At 46.8% G+C, this 17,051-nt stretch overlaps 1 protein-coding gene across 3 annotated transcripts in view; it reads left to right on the top strand.

Moving 5' to 3' along the window:
* The first annotated feature begins 1,531 nt into the window (after positions 1-1,531).
* Positions 1,532-17,051, top strand: part of sugct (succinyl-CoA:glutarate-CoA transferase) — a 73,514-nt gene continuing 57,994 nt past the window's right edge. Inside the window, exons 1-11 of one of the 3 annotated variants that reach the window (XM_076888660.1) lie at positions 1,532-1,719; positions 4,919-4,967; positions 5,049-5,122; positions 5,199-5,284; positions 5,490-5,540; positions 5,606-5,726; positions 7,421-7,512; positions 8,490-8,633; positions 10,580-10,675; positions 16,838-16,909; positions 17,013-17,051. The exon at positions 17,013-17,051 is cut by the window's right edge and continues 59 nt beyond it. In XM_076888660.1, the coding sequence (XP_076744775.1) occupies positions 1,596-1,719; positions 4,919-4,967; positions 5,049-5,122; positions 5,199-5,284; positions 5,490-5,540; positions 5,606-5,726; positions 7,421-7,512; positions 8,490-8,633; positions 10,580-10,675; positions 16,838-16,909; positions 17,013-17,051 (948 nt within the window). In that variant the 5' untranslated portion in view covers positions 1,532-1,595. Of the gene's footprint in view, positions 1,720-1,739; positions 1,850-4,918; positions 4,968-5,048; positions 5,123-5,198; positions 5,285-5,489; positions 5,541-5,605; positions 5,727-7,420; positions 7,513-8,489; positions 8,634-10,579; positions 10,676-16,837; positions 16,910-17,012 lie in introns of those variants that run through there. The other 2 variants (XM_076888659.1, XM_076888662.1) reach the window with 2 other exon arrangements.

Below are 17,051 nucleotides of genomic sequence, written 5' to 3'. Positions count from 1 at the left end.
AGGGATAAACCTCCTTTTTGTCTCGGTTGGTACAGTCGACCAGGATTAATCCGCGGTCTACCACCATCCCAAAGAAAGTGTTTTATCATATTATCATATCTTGAGAAAAATTGAGGTGAAATACAAATTGGTATCATTCCAATGAAATAATTGATCAGAGGAGCTACTGCCATCTTTATCGTATTTACTTTGCCCCATAATGTCAAGTTCAGCTTGCTCCATTTCTCCAAATTAGTTTTAATCCTAGTTAGTAGTTTTCCTACATTATCATTCATAATCTCATCGACATTCGGATTAAGTGTTATTCCTAAGTATTCTGTCCATTTTTCTAACACATTGAAATTGAAAGCTGATAATTTCCATTCTCATAGAAATTTGTTTTAAGCCTGAACAATGCATACTCTGCTTTCTTATTATAAATTTCATGAAGATTAAACTTCAATTGGCATATTTTTCTGAAGTTACTCTCTACATAATTTTCTGCTGATTATTTTTCCAAATGACTTATCTGTTTTACCAAAGTCTGTATTTTTTGTTTACTTTCTTTTGCCTTCTTTGAACTATATCCCAGACATTTGCCTCTAATAAAGGCCTTTAGGGTGTCCCATACAGTAGCCAATCTTTCTGTGGTCCCAATATTTACATCCCAAAAAAAGTTAATATCATCTTTTAATGCTGCCACGAATTGTTCATCCCGTAAAAGACTTGGGTTTAGTTTCCACCTGCCCCGATTATATTTCTCGACCTGTAAGTCTATATTTAGTTCTACTGGGGCATGATCTGATAATATGATCATACCTATATCACAGTTACCAGATCAGCGCTCAAACTAGATATTTAAAAATAATCAATTCGGGAATAACTTTTATGAGAATGTGAGTAAAACTTATATTCCCTTTCTAAAGGAAGTACTAGTCTCCAGATATCAACCAACCCGGCTTCCTCTTTAAAGATAGCTGCTGCAGATTTATTTTTTGTACTAGGGCCTAGATTTGCACCACTCCTATCCAAATACTGATCCGGAACCTGATTAAAATCTCCTCCCAGCACAATCTGGCCCTCAAAATCACCTAATATCTTAATTATTTTGGCAACAAAGTTGGGGTCTTCCCTATTTGGGGCATATATGTTACATAGTATTACTTTCGCACCATTTATAAGTACTTGGAGACATATTACTCGTCCTTCAGTATCTTTAAACTCTCGCAATGGTACAAAGTTGATTTTCTTATTAATAAGTATTATAGCTCCACGGCTTTTCCTAGATACAGAGTTATGAAACACCTTCCCAACCCAATCTCGTTTCATTTTCAGGGCTTCTGTTCCATTTTCAAAATGCGTTTCTTGTAAAAATGCTATATCTGCACTACGGGACTTAAGATAGCTTAGGACTTTTTTTCCTTTTAATTGGTGTACTACAACCATTGATATTCCACGTCACAATATTAGGGGCCTTTCAAAGCCAAACATCCACAAACGGCTCTGAAACGAGTCCTAACAGCCGACATACATAAGACTGCGTCTGGGCTGAGTTTTACTTTGAAAGGCTCAGGCCGGAAGCATCGTTCGTGTAGCTTGATGCTAACAGGTGGACGATGTCTGCGTGTGTCGGGGTGCTGAAGCGCCGTCTCGGGGCTCGCTGTCCGGCTGGTATCGCGTCACCGCTGCAGCCGCTAAGATGCCCGGGGGGCGGGCGGTGGGAGTCCAGCACGCGGACAGGTACGGCCCTGCTGCTAAAGCTAGCCGGCTAATATTAGCCGAACAGTCCAGGTATCCGGTGACAGGACCGATCGGCTCATCGGTAACAAACAGCTGCTCACATGATCAAACCTTGCAGGCGTGCACACAGGTAAATGAGCCTGCATGTTCTGAAGCGTGTTACACTGAAAGGACTTCTGAACTTTGACCTGCTGTTGGTCAAAGTCTGCTCAGGTGTGTGAAGCTGTCGCAGAGCAGCTCCACTTCCGCTGAGTCCAACAAACAGACCTCCCAGTCAGCGGGCTGGAAAAGCGGGAACGTTGGAATAATAAACACACAGAACGTTTTAAACGGTCCAAATATAATTAGGGTGTGCAATCATTTACAATAACGTAATTATGCTTTTAATACACTAACGAGCCACTTTATTAGGTACACTTTAGGTAGGGTTGCCAAGTCCCTGAAAGATAAATAAGGGACACCTCGTGGCCAGGGCCGGGCGACCCAGTTGTCTTCACCCTTCCCGGTGTGGTAGCTCTTTTTTTTTGTGTGTGAAATTATTTTTTAACCATTTGACTTGAATTTGATTTAAGCAGATGCATATTCTTTGTGATATGACCGTATGGGAAACAAATGATCATTTAGCCATTTATTTTTAGCTCAAAATGACAACATTAACACAGTAAAACAGGTCTCCTTCTTAAACAGAAGCCTGTCATGCTTAACTTTTGAGAATATAAGTAAATCTTTCTTTAAAAGAACTCTGTCCTGCTTAACTTAAAATTATATAAATTAATAGAAAACAATAGAACAAAAATATTCTTGTAACTGTGCACATTTAGTGCATTTAGTACAATTGGCTTCAGTTGAGGTATTATTTCAGCTTTTCTGATGCTAATCAGCTGCTCCTGTTTGTAAACCCACTTGTTCCCATGATTACGCATCTTAACTCATCATCATTATTCATCTATGTATTACTTTTATGTATTAGTCATCTATTTGTTGTAATCATCTATCCTTGCAGTTGTTTATTACACAAAATAAATTATCACACTTCTGGCCACATAGCGCTGATATTCACTGCACATGCCCATATTAACCTTAACCAGAGGGTTTAAACAACAAACCAGTGTTTACATACCATATCTGCTTCTGCCGTGGCCTGGTGGACAACAAATTGGTTAAGGGTTCCCCGAGCTTTCACGCCCCTCATGTTCTTCATGTGCCCACCACTAGAAGCATGCCTATGGAAAAAGTGCGCCGGGACACAGTGCAGTGCGCTTTATAGGTGTTATCGTGCACTTTCCCAGCCAGGTGTTTTCCTTTTCCCATTCCTCCTTTTTTTCTTTCTCTGAGGGGAACAAACATTGCTGCTCTAATGCTGGGCTCACACTGTGCGATTTTTGGTCCATTTTGAGACGATTTATGAGTCGTGCGACTGATTTGGTGATCGGCCCGATTTTGGCCTTCATCGTGCATCGTGTAGTATACGTGGGGTAACGAGAAGCGATTAACACCTCACGACCAGCTGCCGATCATCAATCGCTCGTGAGGGTGTCACCACAGCCGCTCACACTGCTCACGCGCGAACACGTAAACATCGGTGAAAAAGACGGAGCAGCTGTGCAGCGTGTGATCTGGACACAAGCGATGGAGGCACTACTTGTAGAACTTTGGAAAGCTCATCCGAGCCTTTTCGATGTGGTATCACAAAATTATCACGACCACAACAACCGTGAAAATAGTTGGATTTACACTGCTGCTCAATCACAGCTGCCTGATCATGTTTTTCATTAGCAATTTAGCAAAGTTGATGGTGGTGGTGTGTCTGTGTGAGTGAAAGACAGAGAGGGAGAGCGAGCGACAGATTTTCTGTTATAACCTTCATGTTATGGAGGCACAGTGTGAGCACTCAGGTCGCATCAGAGCATCGGGCCGTATAGTGTGAGACCTGCATCGTGACCTGCAAACTTCTAATCCCTGCGAGTCAATCGTGCAGTTTGAGCAGGAGCTGAATAACGTGACTGAAAAAATCGCACAGTGTCTGCCCAGCTTTAGGTTTACCGTCGTCCGAGACTTGCACCGCAGTGTCGGCGTTTGTTTCCCTGTTGGCCATGCTTCTTGTTGTGGTCATCTGTTGTCTTCCGGTATTTTCTCTGTAAGCGACCTTTCCTCGACCAATGAGATGAGCGGTAATCTGAATTGTCATAAGTGTGCTGTCAGCTCATTGGTCACAAAGCAGGAGAGGGGCTGGGAATGATGTTTTCAAACAAAGCGTTAATTCCATTAACATTTATAGACTACTTTTGATTCTCACTGTATTACGGGACAAAGTGCGTCCCTTATTAGCTCAATACGGGACGTGTACTTGTGTTTCTAAATACGGGACGATTCCGTTTTTTAAGGGACGGTTGGCAACCCTAACTTTAGGTGCACACTAATCAGCCTATCGCAAGGCAGCATTTCGGTGCATCATGATGAAGAGCAGATTTAGGGAACTTTGAGTGATTCAGGAACTGCTGCTCAGCTGAGATCTCCACACAGACATCCCTGAGCTCACATCCAGCAAGCAGCAGGTCTGGCAGGAAGTGACCTGCTGAGGTCAGAGGAGTGTCACTCCTGTGAGTACGAACAGGAAGCTGAGGCTGCAGCTCACACAGACTCACAAACAGACAGCAGAAGATGGAGAAAGGTTTCCTGCTGTGCTCGGCTCAGAGTTTAAAGCCTGGATCCGTCCTGCCTGTGTCAGAGCTCAGCCTGCTGCTGTGATGCTGTGGAGGTCTGTCAGCACCACCTGAGCGTCAGTGCTGCTGCTGACCTCAGCTTTGGGATGTGGAGGATAATGATGTCATGGTGATGTCATGTTAACGTGGACTAAAATCTAAGGAATGCTTTCACCCTGTTGCGTCTGTGACATGAGGAATTAAAGCAGCTCTGAACACGAACCAGAGAAGATGTGCAGGATGCAGAGGGGTCTGCTCCTCCTGCTTTATACTTCTGCTGCTGGGTCTGAGAACCCAGCTGCTGTCAGGCTGATCTGTGCTTTCACTTCACACTCAGAGTGAGTCCGGCCCGCAGGTGTGCCGCCTCTGGCCCACAGATATTTAACAAAGCTCAAACAGAGTTTCAGCTGTTCTCATCTGAAGCAGGAACACTGTCTACCTGTCAGGAACACCAAAGCTGACTCTCCTCCTCTTTGGGATTCTCGTCTGAATTTCAGGTGAAACCCTTCGGCCACTAGAGGGCGTCAGAGTCCTGGACCTGACCAGGTGAGTGTGAGCGCTGCAGTAACACTCTGAGTTGTTGGCAGTGTGGAGGCTCAGCACTAACGTGGATGTTCATGTTTGCAGAGTTCTGGCCGGGCCCTTCGCCTCCATGATCCTCGGAGACCTCGGAGCCCAGGTCATCAAAGTGGAGAGACCAGGTGAGCGCTGGGCCTCATTCCTGCCCCGCTGTGAGCAAAGCATTGTGGGATAGTGTTTGTGCGTTTTGTCAAACAGGTGCAGGTGACGACACCAGAGCCTGGGGTCCTCCGTTTGTGGCGTCAGAGAGCGCCTACTTCCTCAGCGTGAACCGGAACAAGAAGGTTGGTGTGTGAGCGCCGAGTCGGCACAAACACATTCATTAGAAACAGTTTAAGCATCAGCAGGACTCTGACAGGGTTCAGTCTGCAAACTGGAAGGTGTTCAGCTGTAAACAGAGCAAACATGTCAAACGTCAGCCTCCCTCGCTCACCTGACGCCGATGCTTCATCCGTGTTTGGGATAATTTGGGATGAACTGTGATTTCAGAGCATCGCCGTGGACCTGAAACATCCCAGAGGAGCACAGATCGTCCAGCAGGTACGACACAGTGACCAGGTCTCTGTTTCTGCCTCAGCCTGTTCCACTCTCTGGTTGTGTGTCAGCTCACAGGAGTGTGTGACGTGCTGCTGGAAAACTACGTGCCGGGGAAACTCCGTCAGATGGGTTTGGGATACGAGCAGCTGAGCGGACTCAACCCTCGGCTCGTCTACTGCTCCATAACAGGTAACAGTTTTCAACAGGCCCCACCCCCGTGTTTCCAGGTGTGTCTGAGGAACCTTTAAAGGAGTGGAAAAATGGAGCTGATAGGCTCCACCCACTCAAGTCACATGATTCAAGGACTGTGGAACGTCCAGTATTGATGGATTTAGGAGCTGTGGAAACACACCTCCACCTCCTGCAGTTCTCCCTCTGAGCCACTAGATGGGGTCAGACTCCACAGTATGAACAGACTTCCTGCCGGAGCGCTCTGCTTCCTGTCTGCAGGCTGTGATGTTACAGCACAGGAGAGGTGGAGGTGTGCTCTGCAGAGAAGAGAAGCAAGACAGAGCAGAGGTGGTGAAGGTGGAGGAGTTTAAATACCTGCGGTCAACCAGCCACAGAGAGCAGGCAGGGTGGAGACGAGTGTGACAGAAGGACAGCTCAGAGTCAGAGAGGTGGAGGTAGTCTGAGCACGTGCAGAGGGGGGAGGGTGGAGCTGCTCAGAGGAAGTTCATGGATGTCTGCAAACAGGAATCTGTGTGTCACTCTTCCACAGGGTGACTCTTCCTCTCCACACGAGCACTAATAAGGTTCACTCCACTCCTCGGGTGGAGTAAAGAGCTGTGACCCTGCAGGGTGGAGCGAGGATTTGGGCAGAGTGCCGTTAAAACCCGTCCGTCAGGAGAGCTGATGGAAAATGTGTTGAGAATAAACGAGCGACATAAACGATGAAGGAGTTTCATTCTCTCTGCTCCGCCTCCTTTCTTCTGTTTTCTTTCCATTTCCTGTTTGTGTCCTTTGCCCTCATTCCTCTCCGTGTCGCTCTCACTGCTCCAGCCCCTCCCGTCCTTTATTGAGGAGAAATGAACTACATTACCCAGGAGGCCTCATTAAGCTGCAGCAGCTGGATGCAGTGGGCAGATTTATGGCCTGGTTTCATCCTGAGCTTTCGGAGCGACGTCCTGGACGTTTGTCCCGCAGAGCAAAGAGCAGCAGCAGGTTTAAGTTCTGGTGTCACTTCCACAGGAAGAACCGGTCCACAGAGTGTGGATCTTCCATGTGTTCATCAGCTCGTTGACATTTAAACAGGCGCTTCACAAAACATGGACATAAAACCTGCATGTTCTTTAATGTCCAGCAGGGGGCGACTCGTAGAGCAAAGCCTGACTGTACAGACATTTATGGGGAACAGAGTTTACTGCTCAGCTGATCTGAGGTCAGCAGACACTCCTGATGAGTTCACGGTCCGAGTCGCTGGTTTCAGGTGTGATCGAATGAAAAGCTCGACCCCACCAGAGACGACAAGGACAGATGTTTAGATGTGCACGTACGACGTGCACGGAGCCGCGCACTGACATCGTTCTCCTGCAGATGTTCGCTCAGCGAGCCTCGGAGGTCACGGCTGTTTCTCAGGCTGTCTGTGGCTGCTTATCATTTTCAAAGTCTTTGTGGGATTTTTCTTTGTTTCCTGATATAAAGCGAGCTTTGAGCTCGGACTGTTTAGGAAATCCGTCTTGTTGTTTAGTCACAGCTGCAGACTCAACATCAGCTGGAATGTGGTTTTCCTGTAAGAGGAGACGCCGAGAGGCCGATGGTTTGATTCCCTGCTGTGTTTTCACTCAGGTCAGAGAGAAACCAGACCACTGGCACCGAGGCAGTAATGTGTGTGTGTGTGTGTGTGTGTGTGTGTGTGTGTGTGTGTGTGTGTGTGCGCTCAGGCTACGGACAGACCGGTCCTCACGCTCAGAGTCCAGGGTACGACTCCATCGCCTCGGCAGTGTCAGGGATGATGCACGTCACCGGGCCCGAGGTCAGACTCAGACCGCACATGCTCAGTAACGTCCTGATCCTGCTGAGCATGAACAGGTTTCCATGTCTTTACAAATGAAACACTTGTGATGTTACTGTCAGACTCTGACCTGATGTCTGGCTTCACTTTACAGAACTTTGCGACGCGGCTGTAGAAATATCAGCACGCAGGAAGTGCAGAAAGTGAACTTCAAATTAAAATGTTAAACATTTTCTTGGCTCGTCATCGTAGCTGAGAATGTAAACACTGTGAAACAGTCTTCAGGATGCAGATATTTTATTTCAAAATAAAAGCCAGGCACATGAAACTTACGGTCATGAACAGATGAAGAATGTTGAAGCAGTTTAGAGTTTCTTTGATTTACTAGTTACTGAATGAAACTTTATGTCCTCACAGTTCGACTCACCCCTCGTTTCTCTGTTTTCCTTCCAAGCAGCCAGAACTTCTTGTATTGTTTGAGTGGCTCCAGCTTCCTGAAGCTCTTTCAGTTCTTCTGTAAACATTGGCTGCTTCATGTCTCACCTTCAGTCCAGTCCTTGTACCCGAGCATTTTCCTCGAGGGACGACCAGTGTTGTGCACAGAACAGACACCAGGTTTAAATGTGACCTTTAGGCTCTTTACTCCCACACATCACTTGATCCTCTTTAGCAGAGTGAGGCCTGCAGACCTCTGACAGCCCTGTCCTACAGAAAGAGGCACAGATAGAAACAAACATGCTCACACCAAATGTTCAGCTTCAGGCTTGTTGTTGTGCAAACTCAGCGTTCCTTATTTCCTGTGTTTGTACTTTCATACATAATAATGAGACAGATTTCCTTAGTATATGAAACGAGGGGTGGCTCAAGACTTTTGCACAGGATTAATCTGGAATAAGTCCTTGTAAATCTCAGCACTGACAGGAAGTACTGACTCTGACGCGTTCACAGCACGTCAGCTTTCTGGATCATCTCCCATAATCCTCTGTTTCTGCTGGCAGGGCGGCGACCCGGTGCGTCCGGGAGTCGCCATGACGGACTTGGCGACGGGGCTGTACGCACACGGAGCTGTCATGGCCGCCCTGCTGCAACGGCAGAAGACGGGCAGAGGAGTTCACATCGACTGCAACCTGCTGTCATCACAGGTAAAACCACCTGACGATGAGCCAATCAGCTCTCAGTATTCTCCACAGGTGAATGCAGTGTAAGAGACGCCAGCAGACCAGCGGGTACTCCAGGTGCTGAGAGGAAGTGATGTACAGGTGGGGGCGCTGTGACGCTCAGCTGGCAGCTGAAACCCACTCAGGTGACACACAAGCTCAGTCAGAGCCTCAGGACACATCAGCTGAGCAGACGCTCTTACCTGCAGCAGGTACGGCGCTGTGTTCAGGGTCAGCTGGTAAATGAAAGCGCTGAGGCTGGCTGATCGATGGAGTGTTTGTGACGGTGCAGATAAGCAGTCGCTGCAGCTGTGTGTGGAGCAGGAAGGTGGAGGCATTGGAACAAGCCTGTGATTTATCCTGATCAGTTTAAACAGACGCGTCAGTGTTTCTCTGACTGTTTAAATGAAGCGAGCGATTCTTAATCCTGCAACCACCCGGACTCGGAGACGGACGGGACCCGCGTCCCGCTTGGACCCGGCACCTCCCGGGGTGCGTTTGATTTGCAGTGTCAGGTTGCGCTGCTTGTCTGACAGTGTTGCTTTTAAAGGCATGTTTTATGTTTTCTGCATTCTCATTTTTCACCTCTCTGGCTGGGAAAGGCACTGCGATACGACCGAGTTCAGCTCGTTTCAGGACTTTATGATCCTGCAGAGAGTCTCAGTCTGCAGTTTAGAAACAAACACGCAGAAACAGCTGCTTCGGCCTGAAAGCGCTGGGCAGCTCAGCGGGGTCGTGTTTGGACAGAAAGGGACAGATGATGGGATGACATGTGGATAAAAGTTAACGTGTGTCTCGCTGAGTTTTGGTCCAGCATGCGGGACCGGAGCAGCGTCCGTGCTCCTCAGCACCGACCTGCCAAGAAGATTCATAAACGCCACCAACAAACACCAACCAGCATCCTGAGCTCCAACCTTTAAATTTAACCCATGAACAGAAATGTTACCTGAAGTCTGGACTCACGATGAAGGATGATGATGAATATGACTGCATACACCAATCTGTAGCACGCCTCCTGTGATTGGTTAACAAGGCTGTGAGGTTCTGATCCTTGCGGTCGAGTCTTGAGGCTGCTACAAATAAAATACCCACAATCCCCCTCTTAAATCCCACTGCATTCCTGTCTGAAGTGCTGCAACCACAGGCATGCCGGCCGCAGTGCGAACAATGAGCGCGCACAGCGCTCTGATCCGAATCCGTGTGGAGCGTGTGAGCGTCGGGGGATGGAACCGCTACGAGCTGCCTGCAGGTCCCACAGAGCTTCAGGCGCAGGAGAGTCAAACAGTCTGAAGCTCAGCTTGAAGCAGTCGTGGTGAGTCAGAGGAAATCAGTGTCATGCAGAAGAATAGTTTGATAAGAAGATAAAAACCTGTCAGCACCCTGACCCGGGAGGGGGGGTGTCATCCTTGAAGCTTCGTTTGTAGAAGAACAACAGAAACCGTCCACGAGCGTCTCTGCAGCGACTCGCTGCAGTTTGAGTCAGGTGATCGTGATGTGGCTGAAGTGCAGATTCTTTGATTCAAGTTGATGAAGGGAAATATTGAAGTAACCCTTCAGGTGTCTGTGAGCAGCACGCACACCTCACAGCATCATGTGACTCGCTGAGGCAGGCGTGTCGGTGAAGACGTTGGAGAAGCTTTAACCTCATCGTTACCTGCTGGTGAAATAAAGCTGACAGGGTCCAATAATTGTTTTATAAATTCATGACCCTGACTAACCGTGATGTTTCCAGACTCGGTGACCGTGTTAAACTCTGCAGCTTCATCATCATGTTTGTAAGTGTGATCCATGATGTGCCTTCATCACGCTGCTGATATTTGCAGCAGCTCTTCAGACGCAGCGAGCGGCTCGGTGTGCACGCTGAGGAGAGATCAGCTGTTAGCGCCCGTGTGACCGGGCTCAGGTGTAACTGCCGCCTCTCTCTCTCTCAGGTTTCCTGTCTCAGCCATATTGCTGCTAACTACCTGAATGCGGGGAAGGAGGCGAGGCGCTGGGGGACGGCCCACGAGAGCATCGTACCTTACCAGGTAACACCTTCAACTGGCCACTATCTAACAATAACTTTATTGATATCACACCTGCAACACAGAGAAAAGACAGAAAAAACCTCAGGAAATATAACATTGAATCAACATTGTTAGATAATAAAAGAATAAAACGGTGACGTCAGGAAAACAGAAGAAAACTGAAAAGTGATGCACGAATATTAAATAATGATGAGCTGATCTCAGCTGTGACGACGGCAGCAGAACAAAGGGTTGAACTTTATAATGTGGCCAGTCAGTCCTTTCTAATTAAACAGAGTTTAAGTGTCATTGTTATACTTACAGGTGGCTGCACTAGAATCAGGTTTCATAGGAAACAAAGGAGTAATTATGGTGTGATTTCCTGCTGATTCAGCAGAAACATGTTTCTCTATCTTACATAGTAAGCATGTTGTAGTTCTCAGGGCCGTGTTGTGGTTTGACCTTTAACCTTTGGGAAAGGAGACAGACTCTACTGTAGGAACAGTTAAGAGCAGCACTTACATGTAGCTACAGTAGAGTCACAAACCAGAGTTTACCACAGACGTGTCCGCTCTTCTGTCACTGCGATGTTACGGTTTAACAGCGTTTAGCCTCTAAAACGCGCCTCAGCCGGATGATCGAAGCGCGTCATTGGTCGGCGAGCCGTGAGCCAGCTGACTGCGTGGCTCTTCTTCTCTGGTGTCTCTTTGAGCGTCTCTGCCAGCTGTAGTTCTGGTGTGTTTGACAGTTTCCCTCCAGGCTTGAGGAGACTCTGTGAGCTTGTTTGTTATTAACAGACTTTATTGCATCTGCGGGAGGAACACACGTCTCTGACGCCAGAAACTGCTTCAGACTAAGATGGGCTGAATTACACTTTCAGGGTCTCAGCGCGCGCTCTGACCTCCCTCTCTCCAGCCACACCCTCCAGCTTTGTTGGTGCAGATTTACGGATCTGAGAGTTTTCTCAGAGCTTCTAACATCCAAATATACGAGTCTCAGGCGTGAGCGTTGTCAGAGGAAGAGCTGTTTGAGATCTGAGGAAGTCCTGAGAGTTGACGTCAAGAGAAGGACGGAGCAGGACGAGCTTTGAGCCATAAATCAGATGGACAATTATCAAACAATTAGAAGTGATTAGTGTCATCTTAAACGTTTTGTGTCACACTGCCGCCTGGGTGGAAGTGATTTCCAGTTCTCCTCAAACCAACCACACAGGCGGCTCTGCTCGTGTTGCACTTTTTGTCTTAAACCACTTTAAAGGTCACAAACGTCTCTTCGAGGCCATCGCGTTGGTTCTTGATATCAACAGAGTGTGTCCATCCTCCAGGCTGTCACTGTAACAAATGACAGTTTCTTTTCCTGATCACATTTGAAGGTTCATAAAAGCATGAGAGAGCAGAGTTAGAGCTGTTTCTCTTCTCCCTCGGCTTCTCTGTGGTGTCGTTAAATGTGAATTATCTGTTTCTGCAAGGTTCAAAGCGCTCGGGGTTTTGGCTGGATGGAAATCAGCAGATGCAGACTGAACACAAACCAACCCATGCAGGAAACCCTGATTAAAATATAAAACTAAATAAAGAGAAGCAGCAGCTGGAACCGCTCCTGCTTCACGGAGTTTCATATTGAACTGAAAACTGCTGTCAGGCAGCACAAAGTTGTTTCAGAGAATTTTAAAAATCATCTTTGAGCTGACAAGAATACTTAATGACGAGGTGGGCGTGGCAATGGGCAGATTTACAGGGAGGTTAAAGTAGATCCCGGACGAGCTCCCAAACTATGTTCTACATACTCCAACAGCATCAACTCAGTCGGAGCATCTCTGATAATTAACCTGCTTGTAACCTGTAAGACCGGTCGGAGTGGGCACGCTCCGTTTTGCGTAACTATTTTTAAATCCCTGTACAACTGCAACCGTGTAAGCTAGCGCAATAATTTTAGTTGCATATGAAACCGGAGGAGTTGTACTTACATCTTATGCCATCAGCTTGTGCTCGGTCACGGTTTCCTTCCACTTATAGCTTTGCAAAAATTTCGTAAAAAGTATTTGCAGCAACATAAACATAATATTCCAGAAACACGCTTTGCCAATCCGATCAGCTGTTCATAACACCTCCTACGTTGGAATAGACGCCAGCGCGAACTATCGCATGTCCGCCATGACCTGCCCGAAACTGGAAGTGACATCATTTTCACGGAAAATGTAGTTTTTTACTTTCAGGGCCTTATAAGCCTACACTGGTGTTTTTATAAGTCATGCTTGACTTTTAGCTTCCCTGAATAGTTTCTGGGATGCTTAGAACTCAAACTGCACTGCTGGAAATAGTTTATTTTCATGCACACGCTGTTTTTTTGCAAATTAGCATTATAATATTTATTTTGGTTTTCCCTGCAGGGCATAAAAATTGGTGTATCTCAAAAATAAAACTTTGAAGACACTCAAAATAAATTTCCTGTGGCTAGAAACTATTTTGTGCAACTTTTTTGTATTTACAGTTTTGAGGAATAAAACTGGAAATATATGCAAATAAAAACAAAAATGATTTTCAATTTTTTTTGTAGTTTATTGCACTGTTTTGCAATTTATGTAGTTTCTATGAACTTAAAGCATAAATATTAATAAAATTGGGGCTATAATGGTTGTATTGATGTATAGCAACTTGAAATGCTCCCAAAAATGGCTCCACAGCATGTAAAATATAAAGATAAGCTCTGGCGGACTTGGCTCTGTGGTAGGTCTTAAAGTTACGATGCGTTGACTTGGATCAGGCTCGTGTCTCTTTAACATGTTGCAGTTCTTTGTATTGTTTTTGCTGTTTGACTACTTTTAAAAGTGTTTCTAAAACATGCCAGTTTTATTTTGTTTGCTTAGATTATTTTACTTTGCACGCAAAAACAAAATGATTTCACAAAAACTTATTAGCTTCCCTGATGCTAACGGTCAGCGGTGTGTCCTGTTTGCTGGGTAACAGCCTGCAGTCGTCTCCTGAGCGATCACACATCCTTCTATCTTCATCATTCCTCCCACCTCGATGAGATTCCCAGACACTGAATTGTCACCAGAACATACTGCCACCACTGTGCTTCACTGTGGGGATGCTCCTTTGGGTCATAGCCCGTCTCCTTTCTCCAAACTCTGTGCACGAAGCTCTGCTTTCATCTGATCTGACCAAAGTACACTGCAGTCTGTAGAATCTGCATAGAGTCAGCATACCTCAGTGCGACATGCAGAAGTGGACTATTTCCCGGTCTGCAGCCTCTCAGTGCATCCCTGTGCGATTCCCGACTCGGCTGAGTCATCCACGAGTGTCTCTTCAGTGGTTCTGGGCTCTTTAGACTCACTCGTTTTGAAATCTTTGCTTGGTTCTGCCCGGTCTGTTCTCGGTGACAGTCTTTGGATTTCTTGATGATGCTTCCCTCTGCAGTCTTTCACACATGGAAAAGCAGAGACAACTTTGTATGTTTGTCTTTGTGAGCATTAAATTCTTCTAAAGTCTAAACTGATTTCTTTGGCATGAAGCTTCCTCAGTGACGGCTCAAACCCTGGCTGGGGTTTGTAAAACTGGAAGATAACCCTCAGATTTAACATTCAGCTGTAACTGAACCTGACCCCACGCTCGGACCCTGCTCGATTCAGCTACCTGAAGCTTTAAAAGTCCTTAACTCTGATGTTTTCTTCATTTCGGGTTCCTGGAACTCATTTCAATAAAATGAACCATTAACTGTTATTACTGTCAGATAAGTAGAAATGAATAAATAAAGAACTTCTTCACATTCACTCGTGTTTTCTATCTGCCTTCAGTCTGCTTCACATTACTGACTCAGCCTGAGGGAGATGTTGCTGTTATTATGGAGGGTCATGACTCACATGTGGACGCGCGCACACACACACACACACACACACACACACACACACACACACACACACACACACACACACACACACACACACACACAGTGCGTGATGTTTTCTCCTTCCTCTGGCGGCTCGATTCTTGTGGTCACCATCTCTAACCAGCCGCAGCTTTATCGTCCGACACTGTTTTAATCCTCGTGTGAACCGGCTTACCCACAATGCAGCGTTCCCTCACCCTCCTCCCACCCCCAAAGCCGCCAGAGATGAAAGCGGAGCCGACGGGTTCTCCGGAGATCACGACAGTCGGAACAACAGAATTACTGGTGTTGTGGTTGCGGCTTTGCGAGGAAGATGTTAGAGCTGAAGAAGCCATCCGTTCCCCTGTCGACGCTTTTTAAGTTCACATCTGATTTCTGAGATGGTTCAATTTCAAAAAAACAGAGACATCCGCCGTGCCAGAGAGGAGACTTCAGAGGATCGGAGGTTGAACTCGGACGATAATCTGTCTGCAGACGAGTTGTCGGAGAAGCAGGACTTCCAGGACTACAGCTGCACTCAGAGCTACAGCGTGTCCACACTGTGGAATCTAATTCTGAATTTACATTTGTGTTAGGATAAAACTTCAAACAATGAAAACAAGACTGCACATGAGAGAAACTTCTAATAAATTCTAGTTCCCACAGACATGTTAAAGCACCATTTCTTACAGATAATCGATAAATACCAAAGTCAAAGGCGCCCAGACAAACATCGGCTGTCCCGGCTGGAGAGATGCACAGACATGATGCACTGGGCTGTGAAATAAACCGAACACACCGTGCTGGTTCAACACGGACCAATCCAAACCTGGGTGATGTTGACTCAGCACGCTGGATGGTGCTAGCAACCCCATCAGTTTCTTTTTGCCAATTAGCCTTGGAGACCACATGCGGTAGCATCTACCTGTCAGTCAAAGAGGCTACGCCCCCAATAATGCAAACTTTACACAACTTAAACAGGTGAGTAAACAAACCGTTTGTGTGTCAGGCTGTAAACGTGTTTATTTCTGCTCCAACGTTTTAAGGGGACTGGCTCGCTGCCGGAGCCTCTGGTGGACATCAGGGGAACTGCAGTGTTTGGCACATGTGCAGTAGATGAAAGCAGCGACTGTGGAACATCAGGAAATGTCCTGTGAAACTAAAACTAGCAGCTGGAGGAGCCTAAAAATTAAAAAATGTAAATATGTGAAGGTCAGCAGCTTCAGGTCTGCAGCCAGCAGGGGGCAGAAGCCGCCCGCTGCGACCTCTCTGAGGACTGTTTGAGGTTTTGTGGGTGAATGTCCCATCGCAGCCCTATGTGGACTGCATTACCCACAATTCCCTGGAGGGTGAGATGAAACCGAAGCAGCAGTGTGACTGAGGGGTTAGTGGTCTGAATGCACACACAGCGCAGCGGGACGTGGCCGCCGCCGAGTGTGTGCGCTGTGATGTATGACAGCTGCTCTGCTGCTGCTTTCATGTGGTGAAGAGTTTTTATTACAGGCACTTCAGTGAGCGAGGAAGAGGAGGAGAAGATGAGCGGGGAGATTAGAGGAGGAGGAAGGCCTCCATTGGCTGGCCTTTTGAGGAGGTTTCCTCTGGTGGGCTTCGGGTTATTAACGCTGATCCTTCATGATCTCACCACCTTTTATTTAATCAGAGTAAATTTCATATCTACCTGCTGGGAAGCATCGACTTAATGAAAATGATTTTATTCCCCACAGTCGGCAGCACAAAGTCAGCGTCTGCTGCCTCAGAACTTCCTAAAGTCCTGGGAAATTGTTCTACCGGAGTCCTGAAACTTATTTCTCTGATCGTGTGTTAGTGTATCGAGTTTCTGCTCTTCTCTCGTGCTCTGCCATCTGCAGCACAACACAAACATGTTGCACTGCAGTGAAAAAAACCTGACCTGAAGCACATCGATGTAGTTGTTGAAGTCCAGCTCAGTCAGCCAGGCTGTCCCAGCGTCTTTTCACTTTGAACCTGTGAAAAACAAAAGCTGAGCAGACGTGAAGTCAGAGGTGTCCCATCAGCTTTAAGGCGGTGCCCACATCACTCATGCAGTAACCTGTGAAGAGATGGAGGGGAGCGCGTTCAACTTCCGCACAAGAGAAAACACGTTCATATTTATGTTGGAGGAAGTCTAGCTGCAGTAATATTCATGCTTCATCATTTTGGATTATACACAAGCTGAGCAGAGGTATGGACGTGAATGTAAGAGCCTGTCAGAGGTTAGACGTGTGCGGTTGTGAGCGTGCTGTCAGAGGTTTCTATCAGACTGAAACGTCGCTGTGTTCATGTTGTGTGTTTTTCTTTCAGGGCTTCAAAACCAAAGACGGGCACATCGTTGTGGCTGCGGGCAATGAAAAGCAGTTTGTCCGAGTCTGCCAGGTGAGTCCGTTTACCTGTACGGACACAGACATGCTACCACGGAAACAGCTGGCTTGAAGAATGTTTCTCCCACTCACTCTCTGCTGTCTGTGGAAATCTGCAGGTCATGGAGCTGACGGAGCTGACGGAGGAGCCCAAGTAC

This window comes from Maylandia zebra, linkage group LG9 (genome assembly GCF_041146795.1).
Source record: "Maylandia zebra isolate NMK-2024a linkage group LG9, Mzebra_GT3a, whole genome shotgun sequence".
Classification (NCBI taxonomy): Eukaryota; Metazoa; Chordata; class Actinopteri; order Cichliformes; family Cichlidae; genus Maylandia; species Maylandia zebra.
This window is presented reverse-complemented; position numbering and strand designations above follow the sequence as displayed.